General features: G+C 40.2%; 2 protein-coding genes across 2 annotated transcripts; both read left to right on the top strand.

The window, feature by feature from the left end:
• The first annotated feature begins 13,404 nt into the window (after positions 1-13,404).
• LOC139292486 (probable 2-ketogluconate reductase) lies at positions 13,405-18,953 on the top strand. The gene is made up of 6 exons (XM_070914837.1): positions 13,405-13,434; positions 16,563-16,944; positions 17,232-17,403; positions 18,138-18,316; positions 18,406-18,502; positions 18,797-18,953. The coding sequence occupies exons 2-6, from the start codon at positions 16,566-16,568 to the stop codon at positions 18,951-18,953; spliced, it is 984 nt and encodes a 327-aa protein (XP_070770938.1). The 5' UTR covers positions 13,405-13,434; positions 16,563-16,565.
• Positions 18,954-20,679: 1,726 nt separating this feature from the next.
• LOC139292485 (probable 2-ketogluconate reductase) lies at positions 20,680-22,477 on the top strand. Its single transcript, XM_070914836.1, has 5 exons — positions 20,680-21,058; positions 21,495-21,666; positions 21,812-21,990; positions 22,078-22,174; positions 22,321-22,477. The coding sequence occupies exons 1-5, from the start codon at positions 20,680-20,682 to the stop codon at positions 22,475-22,477; spliced, it is 984 nt and encodes a 327-aa protein (XP_070770937.1).
• Positions 22,478-24,804: the final 2,327 nt, after the last annotated feature.

Here is a 24,804-nt window from a genome sequence, read left to right as displayed (position 1 = left end):
GTTAGTCACTTTGTGACTTCCCGATTCAAAGCAAGCACAGATTCCAGTTATCCACATGATCTGCTCTATTTACAGCCAAAGGGCCATGCTGCCCTCCTCTGGATGAAGAGTTGGACCACAAACCGGAATTACCTGCACTGCAGCCTTTTTCACAGCACTGACACAGATACACAAATATATGTGTTACATTGGCAAGAATAATTTGTGGTGGACACTGAGCAGCTGCGATAAACCAGTTGTATGTGTGTGGTCTGGTAAATTATTTTATCATTTTATTATGTTATTTCTTGCTATTTCAACCAACAACCTCAGGGTTTTAAGCCAACACTGGTTCTTATGTATTTGAGCCAAGAAAAGATTGACCATAAAGATGTGATATTTGGAGTGGACAAATACTCCAACATATTGTAAACAGAAAACAGTAAATACTGGTTATGTGTTACAACACTGCATTTTTTTATCTGCCCGAAAAACAAAAAAGGGAAGATTTTAAATCATTCAAAGACAGGTAGATGCATCTTTCTATAGAAGAGACAGGAGACACTGAGAGCATAACCAAACCCAGTTGGTAACACAAAGCTGAAGAGATCTATGACTGAATGTCTGAACCTCCTGCAGTGGTCTTAGATGAAATAATCTGAAATCAAACGATGGGAACACAAAGCTTTGATTCAGATACAGTGCAGTCTGGCATCATTACTGTTGTTATTTGGTTTGTTTATTTGGCTAAAATGACAGAAAATGACCGAAGGAGTATAATAGCAAATGCAGATAGAGGAGGTGTTTGGGCTTTGGAAGGAGAACAGTAGAGGACCAACACCTCAGAAGGTACTAAAGACTGAGACTGATGTCCAGAACTGGATAATTTGAGCTTGTGCTACTTCTGTATACTGAATCCGATTTTTTTTCATTTTCTTCTAACAATTCCTCCCACACAGCGTCCTCTCTCTGTAAATACAAAGGTGAAAAAGGTTGTGCCAGGATGTGATGGTGGACATTTGCTTTGAAATGGCGCTTTAAACATTCCTCCTCTTCAATCAGACGGGGGGAGGCTCGATCCTGACCACCTCACATCACATTTTGATTCCTTCAGATGTTCAGTTCCGTTTTGCATTTTTGATTTTATGCTTTAAGTAAAAGACCAACAATATTTGCAAACATGCTTAAATGCTCATTTTTGTAAAAATCGTACTAAATAGAGTCGACCGTAAAGTAAGCTGGTGAATGGTGCTCTGTAATATTACTAATATTTCTGCTACTGCTAAAATGAATACTGTTATTAAACACGTTGTAAATAAAGCAAAGCCCCTAAAAGTTTCTCTGACTCATCAAGGTTGACAAAAAATTTAAAAAATGGCACAAACGTGCATTTGTGATCGACGACAGACAGTGGTTCGGATACACGGCTAAGCTTCTAACAGACCCATGATAGAAAAAGTATGAACATATGCGGCAAATAAAAATATCACTAAATCAAGCATACAAGGAGTAAAACTTCCAAAGAGTTTCTTAATGTGTCAAAATTCTCCAGATATGACAGCTGTAATCCACACGTGACAAGTGAACTCACTAACGTGTGTTTTTTCTGCACAATGTGTGGCTTCAGTGGTGCGGAGCCACCCAGCTGTCTCAGCAGATTGACTCTGCATAGGTAGACTTCTGTATGAAGTGGCTGTATTGTTATTGCACTGCATTCTCATGAGCTACCATAACCTGGTTATCGGCCCCTTAAACCCAACCACTCAAAGCGGATGACCCCCCCGCCCCCCAGAGTCTGAAGTTTCTGCCTCTTGAAAGGAAGTTGTTCCTTGCCGCTGTCGCCAAAGTGCTTGCTCATGGTGGGAACCGTTGGGTCTCTGTAATAACGTTACAAAGACTCGGTCTAGACCTGCTCTATTTGTAAAGTGTCCTGAGATGACTTTTGCTGTGATTTGGCGTTATATAAATAATTGAATTGAATTGAATCGTGATGCTTACTCGTGTCTGCAGGATCCTAACATCTTTGCATGAATACTAGAAGTCACATTGGTGCCTAGACCAAGCTCAGTTGCCCTTTTCTAAAATAATTACTGTTCTATTCCGAGCGAATGTGTCTGGTTGAGTCAGCTAATTGCATTGGCTGAGCTGTGAAGTACAACATGGCAGCACCAGAAACAGAAACTGTAACTGGTGTTAATGTATGCTGATGTGTGCATCATTCACATCCTAATACAGTTGGACTGTGGGACATCATTTGGCCGGGAAATTAAACGCCACCAGCTTGGCAAATATTGATGACGCGAGCTACTGAAGATGTGGGAGTAGCCGCATCCAAGACAATTTCTGGATGATAAATTGGACGATAACCGTTTGCATCACGCTGGAAAGGAAACGCGACGACGGTTAGACAGAGAGAACAGCAGGATGTGAGTTCATCACAATCAGAGCTTCCTCTCAACCTGTGATTGCTGAAAGTTGAAGAATAGAATCAAATCAACACTAAATGACACACACACACACACATGCATACACCCACACACACACACACACACACACACACAATCCTGGTGGGAATTTTCACAGCTGCCATTTCTGCCTGCCAGGACTTGCATCATCAGGTGTCAGAAACCTCCAAAGCTTCTGAAAAGCTGCAGAGAGATGAGAGGATCACTGATATAACTGAGAATATTCAGAATCGCCCACAAACCCAGGGACAAGAAGTGACGAATAGAGCAGCAGCAGCAGCAGCAGCAGCAGCAGCAGCAGCGGTGGAGGTGTATTCAGGTCCTTCACTTAAATAGAAAATACTCTTTTTCAGTAAAAGTTCTGCATTGAAAATGTTACTTAAATAGAAGTATGTAAGCAAAATCTGGAAAATGTACTTAAAGCATTAAAAGTAGAAGTACTCAATGCAGAAAAATGTGACTGTTATAATATTACTTATTATATCACTGGATTATTATCACTCATGAATGAATGTAATAGCAGGATTTTACTGTTGTAGTTGGTCGAGGTGGAGCTCATTTTGAACAATTTTCACAGACAAATCGAACTGCAACTAATGATTATTTTCATTTCAGATGAATCTGATTATTTCCTCGATTAATTAATTGATTGTTTGGTTTGTAAAAATTCAGAAAATAGTGAGAAATGCCGTCGCAATGACCCAGCGCCCAAAGTGACACCTTCACAATGCTTGCTTTGTCAAACTGTATTTTTTTTGTTGTTGTACAAATTGTACACAATTCAAAATGATTAAAAATAAATTTAAAGTGTTAAAATAATTCAAAGGGAAAGCTGCTAATCCTCACACTTGTGAAGCAGGAACCATAAAATATTTTTGCATGATTATCAAAATTGTTCCCACTTAATTTTCTGCCAGTCAATGTAGTAACTAAAGCTGTCAAATAATTGTAGTGAAGTAATAAGTACAATATTTCCCTTTGAAATCAAGTGGAGTAGAAGTAGAGAGTGGCATGAAAAGACTCAAGTAAAGTACAAATACCACAAATTTGTAGATAAGTACAAGTACTGTACTTATCTACATTCTGCCATTAAGCAGAAGGCTGTAAAATGATCTTATTCCCAGTATTAGTTTAGCTAGATAAATGTCCCCATACGAAAAATATATATATGCTCTTCAAACATCCTGTGGGTATTTTCCTACATATGGATGCAGTCTGTTTATGTGCCAGTCATGCCTTAGCACTCCCTAATAATAGCCTCCTCTCACATCTCCCTTTGTAACTTGTGGCAAACCTTTTTCTGACTCCAGCTGTTGCAGACAGCTTTAGCGGAGTCATAAAGTGTTGTCACTCTGTGTTAAATTGAAGTACTACTTCAGAGAAAGCTGATTGCCCCCCCCCCCCCCCCGTTTAACCAGCTTATGAAGCTCTATTTGCCTGACATGCCTGCAAAGTATGAACCAGGGGCTCGTTTCATAAATGACTGTGGAAAAATGTGCTTCAGGTCTCTTGCATGCACGGGTCAAGTATATATGGCATTTGTTTTGAACAGTAAAATGTGTTAAAGTTGATTGCAAGAGGAAGTCATGTTGAAAATTGTAGGTTGCATGTTACAAATTTGGTGTTAAAAAGTGTTGTAGTTGTTCCAAAGTGAGGGACGAAAACATGTGATGAGCTTTCAGTGTTTGTTGTTTTCGAGCCATTAGCACAGCCAGGCAGAGAGTAGCTGTAAGCACTGATATCTTTAAAGATAAACTTAATACCTCTTTCGCCTGGCTTTCACTAAGAGTGTTTTATGGCTATTATTGGATTTTTATCTATTTACTTTTTAAAGCCCATGAAAACTTGTCAACAACAATGAATAAGCATGACGACTAAATAAGCAACATCTCTAGGTGTTGCTTACTGTGAGTTTAACACTCAAAAACTGTTGATGTAGGATCTCACCACTTGTATAGTAGGACGCGGATTGATAAAAGACGTTTTTCTGTTTTTAAATGTCTCCAATTATTTTAAGTCACCTGTGAAGCACGCGTATGAGAGTTACTAGGGACTGATTGATCCATCGATCGACTGATTGATTGAGCGAATTCAGCTGTTTACCTCACAAGCATCGAGATGGGGGAGCAGGTTATTACTGCTTCATGTGAGGTGGCCAGAGGCAATGTTAAACTAAATACAAGGAGGAAAAAAATGATAATTCAATATAATATCATTTTTAGTATTATTATATAGTAGACATATGTGCGCATGTGTATTTTCTTTTTCTCCATTTTTCTTTTTTTTTTAATAAATATATTTATTTATTTTTATTATTATTCATTTCCTTGTTCATTTCTCCCTCCTCCTCCTCTGGCCACAGTTGGACACACAACACACCTTCCATACATGTTTGTTCATAGACAGACACATACAATACTCCTATAGCCTCTGTCGTGGTGCTTCTTTTTATGTCAATGTATGTATATTTATATATGTATGTATATATTGTATATTCACCTTTGTCTGTTTAACTTGATACCAAAATGTCACATTGAGGAAAGAAAAATGGAGGCAAAAGAGTGCTGCAGTGCCCAAACCTGCCAGGTGGAGGAGCTCTGGCTCCTGTAGTTGACACCCACAGGCTCTCTGACACAATGGTGGTAAAGTGTCTGGATTTTTATCTCACATTCCTTCTTTTGGGAGCCACACATGGCCATAATGTCCCTGAATAGTAGTCATCACCTTACACACCAGACCAGATTGATTCCCTTCATGTAAAAAAAAAAAGAAAGAAAAAAAAGTAAAGCAAATTAGAGCTCCTCCTCCCTCATCCATCCATCCTCCACCTCCTGCGCTCACTGCCACCTGTCTACTCTCCTCCTCTCTTCCACTGATGTTATTTACCCCTCTAACGCTTCTTATTGCGCAGAACGTCGCATCAGCTGGACATGGATTCCCTCCCATCTCTCTTTTTCTCAGCTTCTCCTCCTCCTCCTCCTCCTCCTCCTCCTCCTGTGGCTTAGTTAGGCTTGAATGAGAGAACACAGGGAGTGTGGTAATACTGTAGCAGCAGTCTGAGGTTAATGTCACACGACTGAAAATCTATGACGCCGGCGGTGGCCTGCATGGTGGATGACAGCAGCTGCCCAAATATCAATAGGAAACACACACACACATATACTGGGAGAGCAACATGAGGAAGCAAAGCCAGAGTGTGAGTGCATCAGGATACCTGCCCACTTTGTGAACACACTTTAAGGGCTTTTCACCTAATTAGGTACAGAGCTTTTTGCTTTTTAGGCACCGACCAAATTGAGTTGCTCAACAATTGGTTACAAATTATTTGTCAGGTTTTTGGACTTGGCTTTTAAACCTCCTCTGTTGGGAAATAAAGTGCTCCACGAAAAGGAAAGTTTTTTTTTAGACAGGAGTCAATGATGCAAATACATCTTTTGAATGAACTGAGCGAACTTATTGTCTGTTAATAACAGTCAGCCTGAGAGCTTTTATCCCTCTTTGAGGCCGCCGAACAAAATGTAAATGAATAAAGCTCAGAGCCATTGTGACTGACTAGCGCTGGCATGCTAGCGGTTAGCTTGTCGGCTGCAGCACTTTGCCAACTAGCCCATGCGCTTGAACTGCGACAGACAGGGACCTGAACAGAAATAGAAAACATTAGCACTGAAACAAGTACTGAAAATAAAACACAGGCAAAAAAATACTTCATCAAATTTTGGGTCTTCTGTACTTTGCCCCAGCAGTGTTTTGCCCCAGCGCCCCCTAACAGATTTATCCTTCCATGATTCGCACAGACATATATAGAAAGACAAACAGTACCTCTGTTTATTTCTGCTTTCTCCAGGCCTGCAGCAGATTGCTTTGCACAGTACAATGATCATAACAGTCAGCATTAATATTTTTGTGCTTGCTCTGCTCCCAGAGAGAAAGAGACAGAGGAGGTGGTGCAACTAAAAGGGAAACCTTTTATGTTTTGAAGTAGGGTTAGCCGTTGCGGAAGCTGGAAACAAGTGCTGCAGGTCCAGTTTTAAATCCTTGTTGACATCCATTTTCATTTTCCAACACAAGTGCTGAATGGGAACGGACACAGTGTCCAGTTGAGATAGACGGTGTAAACTGATCCCCACGCATTCTCTTATATTTAAAATTGGCTGAAGCATGAGAGCACAGAATCCGAAAAAAAAAAAGAAAAAGAAAAAAAGGCACACATGCAAGTTGTAAGTGTCTGATTTTGTGTAAATATGCATGAGCAGCAGGATCTTCATTTGTCAAAGTGGAGTCTGCAGAATGCTTTACATGTTTATTATCGGCGTTGCGAGTCCAGTTTAGAGGTCTGCTTTTTGGGATATCAATTTCTCCTTGTTCTTGACTTTAAGCGAGCCCAATCCCGCGGAGAACTCGGGATGTTTCGCAAGTCCAAACGTTGCAGAAGCTGTGACCTCTTTTAATGAATTGGTGATCACTGGGAATTCTAAAAGAAAACGGCTTCACTATCAATAATACGCTTGATTTTCTGGTTCACTCATGAATGAGCTACTGAATTACTTATTTTTTGTGGGTTCATCGCACAATTTCATCTCCACAGCAAATAGATCTTTTCAGTGAAACATATAGCTGCCATACGCTGTCTGGCCGTCTTATACTGTACTTTGCCAGTCAAATAGTTTCACATCAAAATTTGAGCCCTGACTGTGACGTTACAGCCTCACTAAAGATTCATATTCTTCTGGTCTTGCCTTGATGTGGATTCACGTGGAGCACAGCATCATTTATTAGCAAGGATTTTACATGTGATGAACAATTCAAGACAAAGTCACATGAGGCCCATTTTGCTTCTCTCTTCTTTGCTTCTCTCAAGTAGTGGCCTAAGTAGCTTGTTCCTTTGTGTAGGAAATCATTCAGATATGTAAGAAGCGGGAATAAATAGCAGAAAAACTGAGAAAAGAGTGACCAAATAACTGCCCTCGGTGTTTGATTGACAGCCTATCTCTGGAACATGCAGAGTCAAAACATAAAATGAATGCTCGGCACAAATAGTAATAAAGAAAAACTCGACAAAAAGCAGCATATTGCAGGTTACTTAAGCAAGCATTCCTTGAAATGTTGGCATATAACTAACCTTCCTCCACCTTCAACTCCGGGTCAAATTAAACAAGTGTGTTCGTGACTGCAGAGCTGAAATCAAGGTTGTTTATAACTGAGAAGTGTTTGACTTGGACCTGAACAACGAGCTTCCTTGTCAGAAAATAGAAAATTACCCAACGCCCACTGCAGTTCTGCATCACGGAGCACTAATGAAAGCACTGTAGATAAAATTATGGTACAGGTGCAAACACCTCAGGAGAATGAGGTCGAACAAATTCATTTTACAGATTCCAAGTCAGACAAAAGTCCAGCGAGCGGTGAAATCTGACTCCTGCCAAACAGTATTAAATTGGCTCATTTTGTTTTTACTCTCACTCGCTTGCCAGGTTTCTGATAACATGTTCAATATAAAGCTGGCAGCAAATTAATGGCCCCTGACATAATAAACAGAACTCGATACTGTTTGCTTAGCCTGTGGGTGTGAAAGCAATTCACTTCATAAATGTTGGCAATAGGCGTCCAATTAATTTATGGACTGTCAATATCTGTAGTTAACATGGAAACAACAGGAAAGAGATTATATCAACAGCTACAATAGGAATTTATCTTTAACTAGAGTTCGCTCAGACCCTGGTCTGTCTGAGCGAACCAGGTTCAATTTACCAAATTTTTGTTGGATATTATAGGCTCAGATTTTATATTAAATCTTTAAAACTGGTTAAACTGGGTATAAATCTCAGATAAGTCAACACGTCAGAAACTGAAAAAAACCCCCCAAAAAAACGCGGTTTCAGGTCAATGACATCAGACATTATCCAAATGGATTATTCTGTCTTCCCTTGTTTTATTTATTGATTTTTTTTTTTTTACAGTGACTCGTTTTACTTTACACTGGGGACACTTGCTTTATCCTACTTAAGGTGAATTCTGAATGCGGGGCTTTTAGACTTCAGCCATTTTCTAGATTTCTGTCTCCTTTCAAGACTAACAGCCCATGAAGCAAAAGCCTCAAAAAGGTGTCCTACAAAGTGAATGTTGCTCGTATTTTTCTCTACTGCCAGATATTCTGACTGAAGCCAGTCACTTTCACTGGTGCTGCCTCCATGGAATCTAATTTCATGCTGCTCTCACCGTGCACCATCCTCTGGTTACGCTGCTGATCTAATATCTCAGCCGTTGGATTGATTTGCATTGCTACAGCTTCTATTTGGAATGCCTCTGTGTTAATGTAACAGTCTTTTAATGTAATAACTGAACTTACATGCTTTTTAGATCAACGTTGTAGGTCATCTGGGCTCGGACCTGATTACAGACCACGTGCCAAACTACATTGACTGTCTTAAGGTTTTCTTAAAATTAGCATTTTATGACAGAAGAGAAATTTAAACTGGCTGGACTTAGTTTTAACTGCTTCACATCAATGAAAAATGTCCTACTTAATAACTGACTTTCTAAGTTTGTTTGCGTCACTTTGTATTGGAGAGGCTGTGTTAAAAGATAACATCCATGTGCCATATTTACTATATTCAGACAAAAAAAACGAGGCAAATCTTAAATGTAGCGTGATTGCAAACACAATCAATGGAAAGACGCCATCAGATGTTAATTTGCCCAGGTGGCACAACTGTCCTTACGAGCTGAATATGTTTTAACTTGAGCCCTTACCCCGGGGGCCTCATGAATCTGCTTCATAAACGCACGATGAAAGGAAAAGGGAGAGAAACTTGAGAGAAATGAAAGAAAGGAGTTTCTGCCTGAGTTCTGAGATCAGTCAGAGGCTGAACTCAACACAAACACACCTGTCTGAACACACCTTTAGGGCCAACCCTGCTCACTAGAAAATACAACAGCAAATGCATCCATTTTGTATGAAACGTAATGTCTCCCAAAATATGTTTTTGTTTTTAATCAACATAACGAGGAAATGTTGTTACTTAACAAATCTACCACATCGCAAAATGTTCACTGATAACTTATTGCATTTGTTGTAGCAGCTAAGGACTCATAAAACATTTCATGGTTAGGCACTTAACACTTTACGGTTAGGTAAAGACCATTTTGGTTTTGGATTAACATTGAAAAAAAGCACAAGACAGACTTAATCAACGTTTAGCAGAAATCTTCTCTGACCTTAACCAAGGTAACATGATTCAGGCACCAATTACATTTCCCTGCAAAACGAATTCGTATAGAAAGTAATTTCTAGGAGACAGGGTTGTTGAGGTGGGTCCCAGTAACTGCTTCCATTTTAGATCCAACTTCAAATCTGGCTGTTTGCCTCTCCGCCACAACAGGATTCTGATTTGAAATGCTAATTCAATACTGGATTCAGTTTTGAAAAATACTACTGAACCACAACCGTAAGCCCTGAAAGCATTTTCTCTTGTATTTCCTGTTTCATGAACCAAAACGGCACTGAGAGTTCAGAGAGGTCAGCAGGAACACAAAGCAGCCTCACACGGCACAGTGTCCTATTTCCCCCCTTTCTCTCCATTAATGACACACCACTTTTCAATTCGGTCCATACTATGACTGAAATAAAAGCATTTCAGGGGATTAATCGATACCCATTGATTGCTACCAGATATTTAGTTCATCTATCCTCTTAACTCGGGCTGAAATAAAAACAGCACTCTGGACCAAGTTGTTTTTTGTTCTTTCACAGCTCAAGCTTTATAAACAGACCCTAAAGAATAACCCAGTGGTTTGGTGTGAAAGCCGCCCGCCGTTTCAGTTCAGCTGGATCGATTTAGCCTGGATTTCTGTTCAACACATTAGAGCACTTTGATTTTTTTCTCTCTTACACTCACAGGTCTGTCCTTCCTCTTTCATAAAAAGCATTTTCTCTCAAGAGAAAATTTAGAATACAGGTTTAGTTCAGCCTCATGGTGCCCCAAAATATCATGAATTTAAAATATATTTTGGATGGGTGGATTTTTGAAAGGTAACACTGACTTTTGAACATTTTCCAGACAGTTTTTCTACAGCTGTGATCAAAAAGCCAAAAGCTAAACTAAAAGCGTACATGTCATCTTAGGACACAACGCAAGCTGAAATGTGCTTTTTTTCCCCTAATGCATAAAGGAAAGGTCCCTGCATGAGATAACATGATCAGCAGATGGATTTAATAGTATTTAATTATTGGAAATCATGCTAAAATCACCTATCCACTATCACATAGTCTTGTGGTTGGTCAGAGTTTGGTCAGAAGCTTGTTTGGTTTGCAATTCGAATAGCTTCGACAGCTTTCAAAGCAGCCAGAATTAATCAAACTATATGCACAAATGCGACCAAACTGTTTAAGTGTGAAAGCCGCAGCTAAAGGTAAATGAGCTGAAAGGTTAGCTTTCTTTGGACTCTCCAGTGTGTGCCACCCCTTATAGGTCAGCCCAGTGAACAGGGAGTGCTATTCATCATGAGACTGGGCCCTATTAGACCCATGTAGACAGCACTGATGTGGTGTTAATAGCAAATGCTCTGGTCAATATTGTCCAAACAGACCAACAAACAACCCTTACTGACTTAAAACTACAGTATACTGTTTATAAATAGCAATGAGAGCTGAAGTGATAAGAAATACATTATACCAGTGTATTATATGATCAGCAAATGGGAATTAAAGTGAGACCATGTTAAACATTTTCAGCAACCGAACCCAAAAGAGGAGTGCTGTGCTTTTACCACGCAGAGCCTCTCAGGCTGATGAGATGCACATCGGAGAGTGATGTTCAGCATTCAATGATCTTTCCCTCTTCATATGCTTTAAAAAGAAACAGGCTAAAAGAAGAAATGCAGTCCACCCGTCGACCCCCTCACCTACAGAGCATACCTTCTTTAAACAGCCCTCCTACATGATTCCACAATAAAACCCTTTTCATCCTGCGGCGATGGCTGTGTATCTTCCATGCGGCTGCTTTTAGCAGCTACGCTTCCTTGGACAGCTGCAGGCATTTTTGCACGAGTTTACCTGCATCCTGTTTTATCTGTATCTGTATCTGAAGTGACTTTAAACTTGTCACTGATTAAATTTCAGTCACTAGTGATAGCGAATAACAAATTAGCTGAACGTATATGGAGCCTCTGATGAGTCCAAAGAATGACTGAATACAGAATCAGACAATACAGCGACTTATGTAGCATAAACTATGTTTTAAAAAATCAACAGAGCCACGCCCCTAGTCCAATGTTGAGACAACATGGGAATGTCATTCAATTTGACCTGATGATGGCGCTAGATGAGAAGTCAGGGGATAACCAAAGTGGTTTCAGTTCAACCTGCGGGGGACATGAATGTGTGTAGCAGATACAATATTGTATTTGATAAGTGAAAGGTTTGACCAGCTAGAGGGAAAGTCAAGAGATCTCCAGAGGCATTAGGATTCATCCCTCGGTTACCATGGAGATACAGTATGTACCAAATATATAGGCAATCCATTCAGTAGGTGTCGAGACGTTTTACATTGCCGTTAACGTGGCTAAAAAAATAAACCTCTTCATATTTTCCCCATCCATTTAAATAGCAAAGTAATAAACTGTACTCTTTATTTATGGATTTGATTATACTTTTGATCCATCAGAGTCATTTGCTGCTCTCAGGCACTGTAAGGCTTTGCTATCCAAATCATTCTCTGCATGAAATGTGCAAAGAGGGGATATACATTGTCTGGGTAACATTTTCTTTACCGAACACACAATGCATATGTCTTTTCAAAGTGAACAGTTTCTCTTCCTCCAGTGTTATCAAAGTGTTACAAACTGATTTGGGAGCAGTAGATCCCCAGACGCTATTATGACTGTAACTTTGATTTTTTTTGCCTTTTATAGCAAATATTACCTACAAATCTCAGGTAAATCTCTGTGAGGATGAATTCCTCTAGTTGATTCCTTTTAATTCTTTTTTACAAAGGTTCGAGACAAATTGAATAAAGTATGACTAAACCGTGCAGTTTCCAGAGGGACTTCAGCAGAAGCAATGTGAGGTAGAATAAAGACGGTGAAAAGCACTTTGATATTGTTCTTCCGGGCTCATGAAAGGTACACTGTAAAACATTTCAAGCTGGCTCACCTTTGAGACACGAGTTCCCTCGCTGCCAAGGGTAAACTCAACCTAAAGGTAACCTTTCTTTCAGCTCAAAAAATAAAGTTGAAAAAAAAATGCGGTCCCAGTCATGCTCTGTTTACAGTTGGCAGTTTGTTTACTGAGATGCTCTTTGTTTTGTTTCTGTCCACTTGTGCCTGATCTTATGTCTTTTTCATTCATTTTTTTCCAGATCAGACTATTTTAAGTCTTTTCTCTTTTTAGCAATTCTCCAAAGGAGGGTGTTTTGCCTGCTCTGTGTTCGTCTTAACATCCGTGATTCTGTTTCAAACCACCCTGCTCATTGTGGTTACATCCTTTGTCTTCATAATTCAGTGACTTCCTGTGCATGTGGAAACTATAAACACATCTGGTGGAGAGGATCTAAGCTCAAAGGTCCAAAGCCAGAGCTTTCCAGCGAGACTGTCCTCACAAGACAAAAACAACATTTGTTGTTTGTTCAAAAGCCTATTTGACTTTTACTCAAACCATCATGTGTCCCTAACCCTAACCAAGTGGTCTAAATGTGTAAACCTAATCAAACCATAAACCTGCATTGTTTGGAGTCATGTTTCTGTCCACCTGACAAAGTCCAATATTTGCTGTGCTCTGTTTTGGTCTCCACCTACTCCAGAGGGAAATAGCTGGCTCATTAGCTGCGAGACGCTCCACTATGTTCGCCAGCTAGATGCTCATTGTGTCTGTCTGCACTTTGGTGCTTAGCAGGAGGTGTAAGGAGGATTTTAGAGCTCTTTTAAGGAAAACAGCTGCCAGCTGTGGCTGAAAATGACACTACTGAAAGCGGTCAGGGAGAACCAAAATAGTGAAGTCGGGGGCTGAAATGAGCTGAAAAACGCTATACATGCTCTGTGGTTTCATCATTACGAGTGACCCAAGTAGTCATGGGATCCATTGTTAGCTTTAACCATTGCAGTGGCACATCATTTTGTAACAGTACTGACAATGTATTTTGTCGTTTAGATTGGAGGACTTGGTGGTGTCATCAGTTGACCATAATGTGGACCTTCGGGCGCTTGATAACACATGGACATACTGCATACAGAGGGAAACTGTAATCCCTATATCTCCTAAGTGAATCTGTTATTCACTCATAATGTCGTCTTTAACAATCACTGAAAATTGGCCGCAGAAAGGTGATCTGACTCCTGAAAGTTTCACAATGAAATGGTGTGATGAGATGTTGTTAAGTTCATTTAAGTTCATTTCTTGCATGTCTAACTGAAGTCACTTTCTCACTACATAATAAAGATCTTGGTAAAAAAAAAAAAAATCACAGACGGATTAAATGTACCCAGCTGTCTTCCTAATGAATACACTAAATACAGTACAGCTCCATTCTGTAAAACTGATTAGCACATTCAACACGAAAAATTGTGGGTTATTAGCAGAAATAAGAGATACTGTCATTTCCACACAATATTTCACAATTAGAATGAGACAGGCTAAGAGCTTAAATGTGACTTGCTTTTGATAATGACCTTGGAATACAAAATGATATATTATATGCATTTAATCCTGTTAACTTTGTGTTTTGACATAACAGATTTCAAGTGATGGTTAAAACTAAGTGGATTTACAAAACGCACATTCTTTTTTTATCTCACTTTATGAATCTGTTCATCTGCTCACACAAATCCATATAGGACGTGGTTCCTTTAGCTTTCATTAGTGAAAAAGGGAAACTGTGTCAGCCCAGCAGGGCTTTAGCAGCGGGGAATCGCAAGTGGAATCCTCAGATTTTATGGTCCAAATGTACAGTATATCTGACGATTCAAGACAAGACCATTAGTGAACCGTGCAGTCATTCTTTCTCTCCATATAACAACTGGGTGGGATGTGGAAATGTCTGGTCCCCCATCGGCAACACCTGCCGTTACCAAAAGAGATGCAAAATAAATAGAGGAAAAACCATAGCAAGCCGACTGAGAAATAATAAGGAGTCAAACGCATAAGGAATCGTGAACAATTAGGCTCCACTGCCCCGTGCAGATGAAAGATTTTCTAAGTCAGATCAGCAACTTGAATGGATCATTTTGGGTTGTCGAACAAGGTTTAAATAGATATTTACTGGAGCTACAGAGCACAACAGATGGTCTGGCAAAGAAACGAGGGAAAGGGGCTGGTGTATATACTGAGCGACTAATGGGAGTAGGTGGGCGTGGGGATCAGGTGACTGGAGATGGCGGGAACACTCGGAAGGGCAACCACCGGAGCATGGCGAGCTCTGCGATGACAGGAGAGGTTAGCGACAGCCAGGCAGGAGAAATAGACAGAATGTGTAAAGTGAGTAAATCAGAGGTTGTGACACCTTTATGGAAACTATCATCAGAAAACATTACATTTAATGGTCGCCATGCGCTGTTCATGATGTTTTGTGGTTGTTTGAGATATGCCTTATTATAGAAATGGTACTTTATTCTTTTAACATATATTGCTTTTCTTGCTTTTATGTTTTAAGGTTTCTTGTACCCCCTCAAGTGAAGGTGGTGTGCCATACAGAGAAGCGACTTGTAATCTTTCATTAGTTCATGATTCGCCTTCCTTACCATTAAGTTGGATTTACTTTTCACACATTCAAACATGAACCAAGAGCAGGATTTTCTTGTCTACTGTCTTTCTGACCATTGGTCGCTTTGCCTTGTCTTGTGCACCAATCCCCATCATGAACCTTGTTTCAGTTGGCCACTAATGCTTGAAGAATTCCTCCCCCCTAGCAAAAGAGTATAGATGGGAGGTCAGACCAGGCGACTGTCCTCCTTCGTCCTCTCCCTCTTAACTCTCACTTTCCTCTCACCATAACAGAGAGCTAGGAGACATCAGGACCAAGAGAAACTCTGTGTGTTCCAACTGAAAAGGTGAGAACTCCAAACTAAGTCTGAAAGAAATCAAGTTTGATGCCTCTAATTGCATTTAATCATTCTTATACATAAAAACATTTTTGGATCATTTAAATGCATTTTCCCTCTGAGCGCTCCCAGTACTTTGCTGGGGATTGGTATAGTGCAGGCAGTTTAGTGAAGGCTGTTTAATGAGTGTACATTTGGCTTTCTTTAGTGTTTTTAATGCTTTACATCCAACCTTTAAGATAACCATTACTTCTAGGCTTGAATATCTTTTTGCAACATTGTTCAACTCTTGAAATGATTTACATTATCATTAACTTGCCAGCCAGAATTCTGCCATGTTCACACACAGATCTGTTCACCAACTAGCAACTAGCATAAGTTGCTCTTTGACTCAACTGTAAAACGCAAGTCTATCCTAACCTCATGTTCTACATTCATGTACAAACAGTGAATCAACGTAATCTCATTATATTTACTCTTGAGCAGAGTTTCAACAATTATTCAAATGAATGCATTGACACATATAATTGTAACGACTTGAGACTGCCAAAGGAAGACGAGGAGTATCTGCCTACTCTCTGATTGGTTTAGGGAAACAGACGTCAATGAGCACAACACAGGACCTCTGAAATAGTTAGTTTAGTATCAGTTTCAACTCTGTAGCTCTGAAAACTGAACAAGGAGCACGTTGTGAGTCCCTTTTTTCATATGCAGACTTTAAATGTCTCACTGGATTATTCATAATCGTTCTTTAATATCCGTGTGACTAATGAGAGGTGATTTGAGTGACATCGTATGGTCAGTGCTTTGCTGTAGGACTCGGCATCCACCATCTCTCCTCCCACGTTCACACACTGTACAGCAATGCACACATGGCTTTAAATATTTAACAACATATGGTAGAAGGCAGCTTCTTTATCCAGGTAAGATGAATATCAACTAGTGCACATCACATATTTCACGGGAACAACTTATAGATGCATTTTTAGTTTTGAGTACACCATCTCTGCCCCCTCCATGACATTAACAAACTCAATAAAAGGGTTTGAGTAGTCCTAATGTGTTTATCTTTGTGTTTTATCCCTCCAGGTAATGGAACATAACAAACCATGGGCTCTGTTATCAGAGCAGGGGGTGGAGCAAGGTTTCCTTGATAAGGTAATTGACATAATGAAGCAACACTTTCAAATCATCTGCTGCAGAGAGTTCCTACAAAACCCCCAGCTGCACGGCCCTAAAGTCCAGGCTATGTTCGTGTGGAGCTGCTACCCTGCAGCTGAGCACTGCCTGCTCAGTCTGCTTCCCTCATTGAAGGTTGTAGCAAATGGAGGGGTGGGCATCGACCACCTGGATGTACCGTTCATCACCGGTCGAGGGGTGAAGGTGACCAACACGCCTGGTGCAGTCAGCTGCGCCACTGCAGATCTCGCCATGGGTCTGCTTCTGGCATCGGCACGCAAGATTCTTGAGAGTACGGTCAAATATCAATATCATATAAGTGAGCCCCGACCCCGAATTACATGGAACAATGTCCATGTCCAAATGTCCAAAACCATTCATAAACCAAAAGACATTGATAGATCCATCCAGCCATCCCTAGAACCATGCCGCTACTGTGGCTAATTAAATGATTGTGGTGGCACAATACAGCCACAGTGATTATTGTGTTGGCATTACAGAACCTCGCACTAGTAGTACACGTTTTTAAAAGAGCATAACTGTGGTCTGTAATGACTTTTTAGTTCTTTTTCCTCATAGGTCAACAAATAGCTGGGGACCCTAACACCATCCACATATCACAAAACATGATGGGAATGGAAGTCACAGGATCCACTCTGGGAATCATTGGAATGGGAGGAATCGGTTACAAAATCGCTCAAAGAAGCAAAGGATTCGACATGACGATCCTGTATCATAACAGGACCAGAAGGTAAGCACGTTTTGAAAATGCCCGTTTCTCGGTGGATACATATGTCAATAAAGTATCCTGATGATGTCTGTGGTTGTTTTTGAATTGCACTTTGAATTGACACTCTCTCTGGGATGCCTCTAGTCTTAAGACCAAGACAGTTGTATTCAAGATTACATTAGAAATGATGCTGTATATACCGTATGCATAAAAAATAATTACGTTTGGTAAGAGGAACAGGGATTACAGTCTATCTGAAAAATCAGGCCGTCACATTTTGATTTATCAATGCATAGAAATGTGCAGACCAAAAACATCCACAATCTCCGAAACTACGTATTGTGCGAGTTGTGTTCACCAAAGAAAACAAATGATGGCATTATCTCACAATTCTGACTAATTATCTCATAATTACAAGCCTGGCACTGTCCAAAGGTTAAAGAAAAACCAGTCGGCACCTCTAAAGCTCTCTAATGCTATGTTTATTCACAAAAACCAAAATGGAACTTTGAAGGCGCTGGTAAGTGGATTTTTCCTCTTTTTTCACCCTTGAACAGCGCCAGGCTAACTAATCAATGCACAGATATGTATAATGTATAATGTATAACACTGGCATAATCTCTGAAACTACCTGTTATGATAGCCAGAAAAAAGGGCCTGCCTTTCTGTGTACATTACTAACAAATGTAAAATATTAAAGCAGTGCGAATCAGTGTGACAATGTTTCTGCTCTTGTTCGCTTTACTGCTGCTCAGGAGTGTAGACGATGAGCAGGCGGTCGGAGCGAGTTACTGTGAGAGCCTGGATGACCTGCTGAGGAGGTCGGACTTCGTCATGCTGGCTGTGAACCTGACGCCTGACACAACAGGGCTCATCAGCCACAGAGAGCTGTCCCTCATGAAGCCCACAGCAACACTGGTAAACATCAGCAGAGGTGGGAACCATATACTTCCTGTACTTATCTTGATTAAAGATTGCTCTGAAACACTGATCGGTAGACTTTTTGTTCTTTGCATGTCTCAGGTCAAGTGGTGGACCAAGATGCTTTAGTCAAAGCTCTCCAGTCTGGAACGATTCATGCAGCGGCCTTAGATGTGACTCATCCTGAACCTTTACCAAGGTCTCGTCTCAGAATCACTTTCTCGTGAAAATGTTCCATTAACTGACCTTGATCATCAGTATGTTGAACACAAAATGTATCAAAATCAGTATTGTTCATTCAAGGCGGATCTCAACTTGGGGTCAGAACACAGTTTTGTGTGTATTTCTGCTACAATGAACAATAATGTCTATTTTTCGGCATTTTTCCTAAGCTTCAAACAGTCCAAGCAAACAATTTAACTGACCTACTAACACTAACACTAAACCAACTCCTTGCTCTGTCCTTATAACCCCTCTGTTCCATCTTGTGCAGGGATCATCCTCTCTTTGGCTTGCCTAACGTGCTGATCACCCCCCACATTGGCACCAATACTTCTGGTGCAGTTAGAGGGATGGTACAGGCGATGGTAGAAAATGCCCTGGCTGCAGTTAAAAGCTTACCTATTCCCAATGAAGTCAAGCTGAAGTGACTAAACCGAAGGCGTCTCAACTGTGAGTGAGGAGTGTTAAATCGTTGGCATTAATATTGCATTATAATTGAAATAGCTGATGAGAAAACTACTGAATCATCTGCTGTATATCTTTAGCGCTGTTACAAAATTAGAAAACCCTGTCTCAATTTCACAAGATAAGACTGTACAAACTGGTTCTGGCTGGAATGTATTGTCTTAGGAGAGACTACAAAGTAGATCTTTGTGTCCTAGATAAGGAAGACATTGCTGTAGAGAACTGGCTCCAACTGTTGTATGTTAACATCAAGATTAAGGTCAGACCAAGACCTTACTTTGTGCTTTTTTCTATCTCACTACAATATATGTTGAACTGCTTTTACCTTTGTACTTTAGAAGACTTCACATAATGCATGTTGTACGTAAGTCTCTCCTTGGACAAGTACAATAAAATGAATGTGTGGATGTAAAGCAATTGAGGCGAACGTCAGAGTGTTTTCTTCATCAATGATTTTACTATGAAAGATGAAATGCTTTTATCTTTTCATCGTTTTCACCAGTTCTGTCCTGTCTAATGTTCCAACATAATCACTATGATACACATGATGATTTAAGTTCCATTAAGAGAAATCTATCAAAGTCATCACTCTTCTGTAAACATAATGGATGGTATTAATACGAATTCTGTATTGTGTTACAATTGATATGCGTTGCCTTTTATTTTCTTCATTCTTGACCGTGGAAATAGTACTTTAATTATTCGCTTTTTAAATTAGTATTTGAATGAATGTACAGAACAATAAACCTATCTAACTGTGCAACCCTGTCTCCTAGAAATGTAATTTATACATATATTACTAAACTGTTTTCCCAATTACACTGTACTGACAAACGTAATTGCTGCTGAGATTATGTCATGTTTTGAGTAAATGAAGCGCTGCATTCATCAACCACACCGGAGTCGAAGGGGGGTGGTCGGGTGGATGGTGGACATACAAAGCGCTGGAGAGTCTGGAATATGCATCCTGAGCCCCATCTGTGGTTAAGTTTAAGCAGCAAAAGCACTTTGGGTAAGGTTAGGAGAAAAAGAAAAAGCTATTGGTAATGGGGGTTTGTTTTGTTGAAAATAAAACTGCTTCAAATTTTGCACCTTTCACACTTTGGCTTGCATTTATAGTAGTACAACAAGATCTCTGATGCTTTTTCTTGCCAAACAATATCACCGTCATCTCAAAGCTAAATCCTCCCTATTATTAACAACTGACAATATGTTTGTGGGTAACGCAAAGCATTATAGCACCTTTTAAGTTTCGATTCCTGCCATATATTATTTGTTAATAACAAACCAAGCACAACATCCCTCCCCCTGACACCTATGTGTGCCAAAGGGTGAAGATAGCCCTCGGCGTGTCTTTCACATTAGTTTAGCATGTTTAATGTTCAACTTCATCCAAGGAAAATGACAACACAACACTGTTCAAAGGTGTAAAAATCCTGATCAGCCTGAGGAAACAGAAGGGTTGAAACTCAAGCTCGGGTTAAAAAGGTGAGCTTTCCTCGTTCCTTTAAATAACAGCTCTATTTAAACCTACGGAAATGTTTTCTTATATTTTTTCCTATATTTGTAATTGTATGCTTGCTTGTCTGCTGACGAGAAGACTCTTTAGGAAGCGTACTAACTGAACACTGTCTCTATTTTTAGTCAAATAATATGATGAAGTCCTTTTATGTTATTTCACACCAGACGATGGAGGAGGAAAAACCATGGGCGTTGATCTCAGAGGTGGGGGGCGACAACGGCTACCTTGAAGAGCTAGCTGACATACTGAAGCAACACTTCCAAATCATCTGCTACAGGGAGCTTCTCCAAAACCCAGTGCTTCATGGTCCCAGAATCCAGGCCCTGTTCATGTGGAAGTACTGCCCTGCAGCAGAGCCTTCGTTGCTTAGGTTGCTTCCTTCCCTCAAAGTGGTTGCCAGTGGAGGGGTGGGCAGCGACCACCTGGATGTGCCGTTCATCAACGGTCTCGGGGTGAAGGCGACCAACACGCCTGGTGTAGTCAGCGACGCCACAGCGGATTTAGCCATGGGTCTGCTTCTGTCATCAGCTCGCAAGATCCTAGAGGGTGAGATCAAAGGTTAACCAATGCAAAATAGTCTTCGTGCAATTCCATAACCAAGACCTATAGCTCCTTACTGTCAAACAAGTTCATCTGCGAGCACTCCAGTTTTCAGGGCAAACTGATCTGTCTTAAAAAAAAACCTTGTCAGTGAGTATCGAAATATCAGGGCTTGTATTTATCGTCTCAGAGCAGAAAATGAATCCTAACTTCTGTAGAATTTTCAGATGGACACGCAGAATATCTGTTCTGTCTTTTAGGCATAGGAGTAAAAGCATATTATCAGCTTCCATAACTGAGAAAGATCATTGTAAAAACTATATATATATATATATATATATATAATTTTGTGGGAAGCCAGTGAAGGATCACCTTGTTGCTGCGTCTTGCTAGTTAGCCACGGCAGTTTTGATTTGTTTTTTTGTTTTTTTTCCCCTCATAGGTCATCAAATAGCTTTGGACCCCAAGACCATCCACATACCACAAAGCCTGATGGGAGCTGAAGTCACGGGGTCGACTTTAGGGATAATTGGAATGGGAGAGATTGGTTACAAAATTGCCCAAAGAAGCAAAGGATTTGAAATGAAGATCCTGTATCACAACAGGACCAGAAGGTGAAAAAAAAAAAAAAAAAGAAAAGGAGAAAAAGCTGATTGTTGAAAAATTGGATGCACTCTCCCATTAACCATGTTGATTCTATTCTGAAAATGAGTGAAAGAGTCTAAAAATATGAATCCATTCGTTCTTTATTTTCTTCAGGAGTGTAGACGATGAGCAGGCAGTCGGAGCGAGTTACTGTGAGAGCCTGGATGACCTGCTGAGGAGGTCAGACTTCGTCATGCTGGCTGTCAAACTGACCTCAGACACAACGGGCCTCATCAGCCTCAGAGAGCTGTCCCTCATGAAGCCCACAGCTACACTGCTCAACATCAGCAGAGGTGGGAACCATACGTTTCCTTGACTGCATTGATCTTGATTCATGATTACCGGTTTAAGTTGATAATGATGCTCTTTTCATGCCTCAGGTCAAGTGGTGGACCACGACGCCTTATTTAAAGCTCTCCAGTCTGGAACGATTCATGCTGCGGCATTAGATGTGACTCATCCTGAACCTTTACCAAGGTCTCGTCTCTTTGAAAAGACACTCTCAGACACCAGCCAAAAAGAGAATCACATTCTCAAGCTAGAATCATGATCCTACTGTAGTATGCTACTTACGTATTACACCTTGCTCATGTCTAAAAGCTCTTCTGCTTGATCCTGTGCAGGGATCATCCACTCCTTGGCCTGCCTAATGTGCTGATTACCCCCCACATTGGGATCAGTACCTACAATACAGCAAGCAGAATTGTGGAGAAGATGGTAGAGAATGCCCTGGCTGCAGTGAAAGGCTTACCTGTTCCAAATGAAGTCAAGCAGGAGTGACCAAACTGTACACAGACTGCACAATCAATGTTAGATCTGTCTGCCGCGGCTGTGCTGAACTGTTGGCATTGTTTAACTTCAGATATCTTAAAAATAAAATGTCAACACGAGAAGTGTCTCTCTCAAAACACAAATAATAATAATAATAGCGGTTCATTCAGATTCACATAACTTATAGAGTGTCTTGAAGCAAAGTTAAAATAGCACAGAAAAGCAGAATTGTTTTAATTTTACACACATTGAATTCCCCACTGCTCACTAGTGTTTTCCTGCATCTAAATCAAACACCGTTTGTTCCAGTTTGTGCATGTTTCTGGTCAGTGCTGTAAGTGGGATGCTCCGTGGTGGCACGTTGTTTAATGGTCTTTCCTTAAGTGTTTTGAGTATGTACACATTTACAACCCTGTTTCCTCGAAATTACAGTTATATTCTACTAATTTGCAACAGCAGATATGATTTTAAATGGAGGTGATGCTGCCCGGATTAGGTTTTTGATCAACAAGAGGGAAAGTTGTTAATGAATTTATCAAGTGACAACATATTTCACTGGTTTTCCCTACACTGTCCACTCTTGCAATACAGTATCCACTCTTAGCAACTACAGCCTGTTTATGTTAATTTTAAGGACTCTCAGCACTTATTAATGTAGGCTTAGGGAAAAGAATGTGTTTTTGGTTAAATATTGAAAATGTCCACTGTGACATGAAGCATAGGACAGCCCGTGTTTACTATATTAACATTTAACTACACCCTTTCCTTAACCTTAACCAAAGTGCTGTTGCTTAAATTTAACCACATGTGGGACTCAGGATGTGTGCAGCCAAATGAGGCTCTTGAGGCCATGTGTGTGAGTTAATGTAGCAATGGGGACACAGAACAGTAAGGCTGCCACTCACTCTCTATCTATGATTGTATTTTAAAAAGGGCACGCTGTCTAGAAATGAAGGGCACCCTTTCAGCGGGTGGCCCGCACAGGCCTCCCCAAAGCCCACAGAGCGGCTGACTCCGGCTGGCCTTTTCCCTCAAGGCTGCTCCTATAAACCGTGAAGGTGATCCTGATGGTGAGAGCTACATTAGTCCAACACGGATGTGACCTCACTGAAAACTAGAAGTGTCCTTGAGATCTTTTGATCGTCCCACATCTCCTTAGCTTCATTTGCTCGACTTCTTTCCTCTTTTGCATTAAATCACCAAAGGCCTTTGCTCATGTAGACATATTTGCATCTGAGCATGGTGGATGGTGTTTTTTTTTATTTTATTCATTAATTCATTAGTATTCCATAGCCCCATTCGGACGGCATTAACATCAACATTACTGAGGGAGCGGGCCGCAAGCACTGGCCGTAGAGTGTTTTTTTCATGTCAAAAATATGTTTTTTGCCATTTTAACAAGGTTGCAAGAATGCAATCTTTAATCTGAGGAACACTGCCAAAATTAGACATTTTTAACTAAGAACAATGCTGATGTATGATTTTATTACCAGCCACCTAGAATATTATAGCTCTCTTTTTACTGGTCTCCCTAAAAAGTCTTTAAGAAATGCAGAGAATTACAAGTAACATTTGTGTGCTTTAGGAATGGAACCTTAAGGTATAAAACCTGTACGATATATTCAAAGTAAGAAAAAGACTAAATACATTTTAGCTTTATTTTCACTTTGGGATGAAAGCAATGACTTTGGGTGTTCTAACATACAGTGATAGCTTATGATACTGCATGGACTATTATAGCATACTGTGAGTCCTTACCACAGTTGATTGCGGTGTGTATAGGTGAGTATTGGTAGTCATAATGCATCATAAGCCCCATCAGTCAACCTCTAGTTTATAAGAGCGTCCATAAGACACTTGAACTTCATTATAAGTCACATCAATGATGATTTATGGCTGTTGATATGCATCAGAAAGCATTATGTGTGTTTCTGAGTGTAGTCATAAAGCATTATGAATGCGTATAATTCACTCTGAATGCCCCCATAAAGCACTATAGATGTGGTCTTCATAAAAAGTGTTACCAGAATGACAGTTAATTCAAATAAGTGCAGCCAGGCTTTGACCAGTAGAAAAAAAGAGATGACATTACCCCTCTGCTCACATCACTGCACTAAATGTATGTTTTACAATTGATTTTAAAGTCCCTTTTTCTTATCTACAAAGCCTTACATCATCCAGCAGCATCATATATCAGTGACTGCCTTTCATTTTATGTCCCATTAAGAACTCTCCGATCTTCTGCCGCCTTTCTTTAAGTTCCTGAAGTGTCCCACAAGAAATCTGGTTAGGCTACTTTCTGTTTTTATGGCCCTAAACTGTGGAGCACCCTCCCC

Source organism: Enoplosus armatus, chromosome 11 (assembly GCF_043641665.1).
Source record: "Enoplosus armatus isolate fEnoArm2 chromosome 11, fEnoArm2.hap1, whole genome shotgun sequence".
NCBI classification, from domain to species: domain Eukaryota; kingdom Metazoa; phylum Chordata; class Actinopteri; order Centrarchiformes; family Enoplosidae; genus Enoplosus; species Enoplosus armatus.
Note: the sequence above shows the minus strand (reverse complement) of the source record. Positions and strands in the feature narration are given on the sequence as shown.

Coding starts and splice junctions, on each gene's coding strand:
- LOC139292486 (XM_070914837.1), top strand. CDS start 16,566: ATGGAACATAACAAACCATGGGCTCTGTTATCAGAGCAGGGGGTGGAG. Junction 16,945..17,231: donor GGCACGCAAGATTCTTGAGA/GTACGGTCAAAT, acceptor TTTTCCTCATAG/GTCAACAAATAGCTGGGGAC. Junction 17,404..18,137: donor TATCATAACAGGACCAGAAG/GTAAGCACGTTT, acceptor ACTGCTGCTCAG/GAGTGTAGACGATGAGCAGG.
- LOC139292485 (XM_070914836.1), top strand. CDS start 20,680: ATGGAGGAGGAAAAACCATGGGCGTTGATCTCAGAGGTGGGGGGCGAC. Junction 21,667..21,811: donor TATCACAACAGGACCAGAAG/GTGAAAAAAAAA, acceptor TATTTTCTTCAG/GAGTGTAGACGATGAGCAGG. Junction 22,175..22,320: donor CATCCTGAACCTTTACCAAG/GTCTCGTCTCTT, acceptor GATCCTGTGCAG/GGATCATCCACTCCTTGGCC.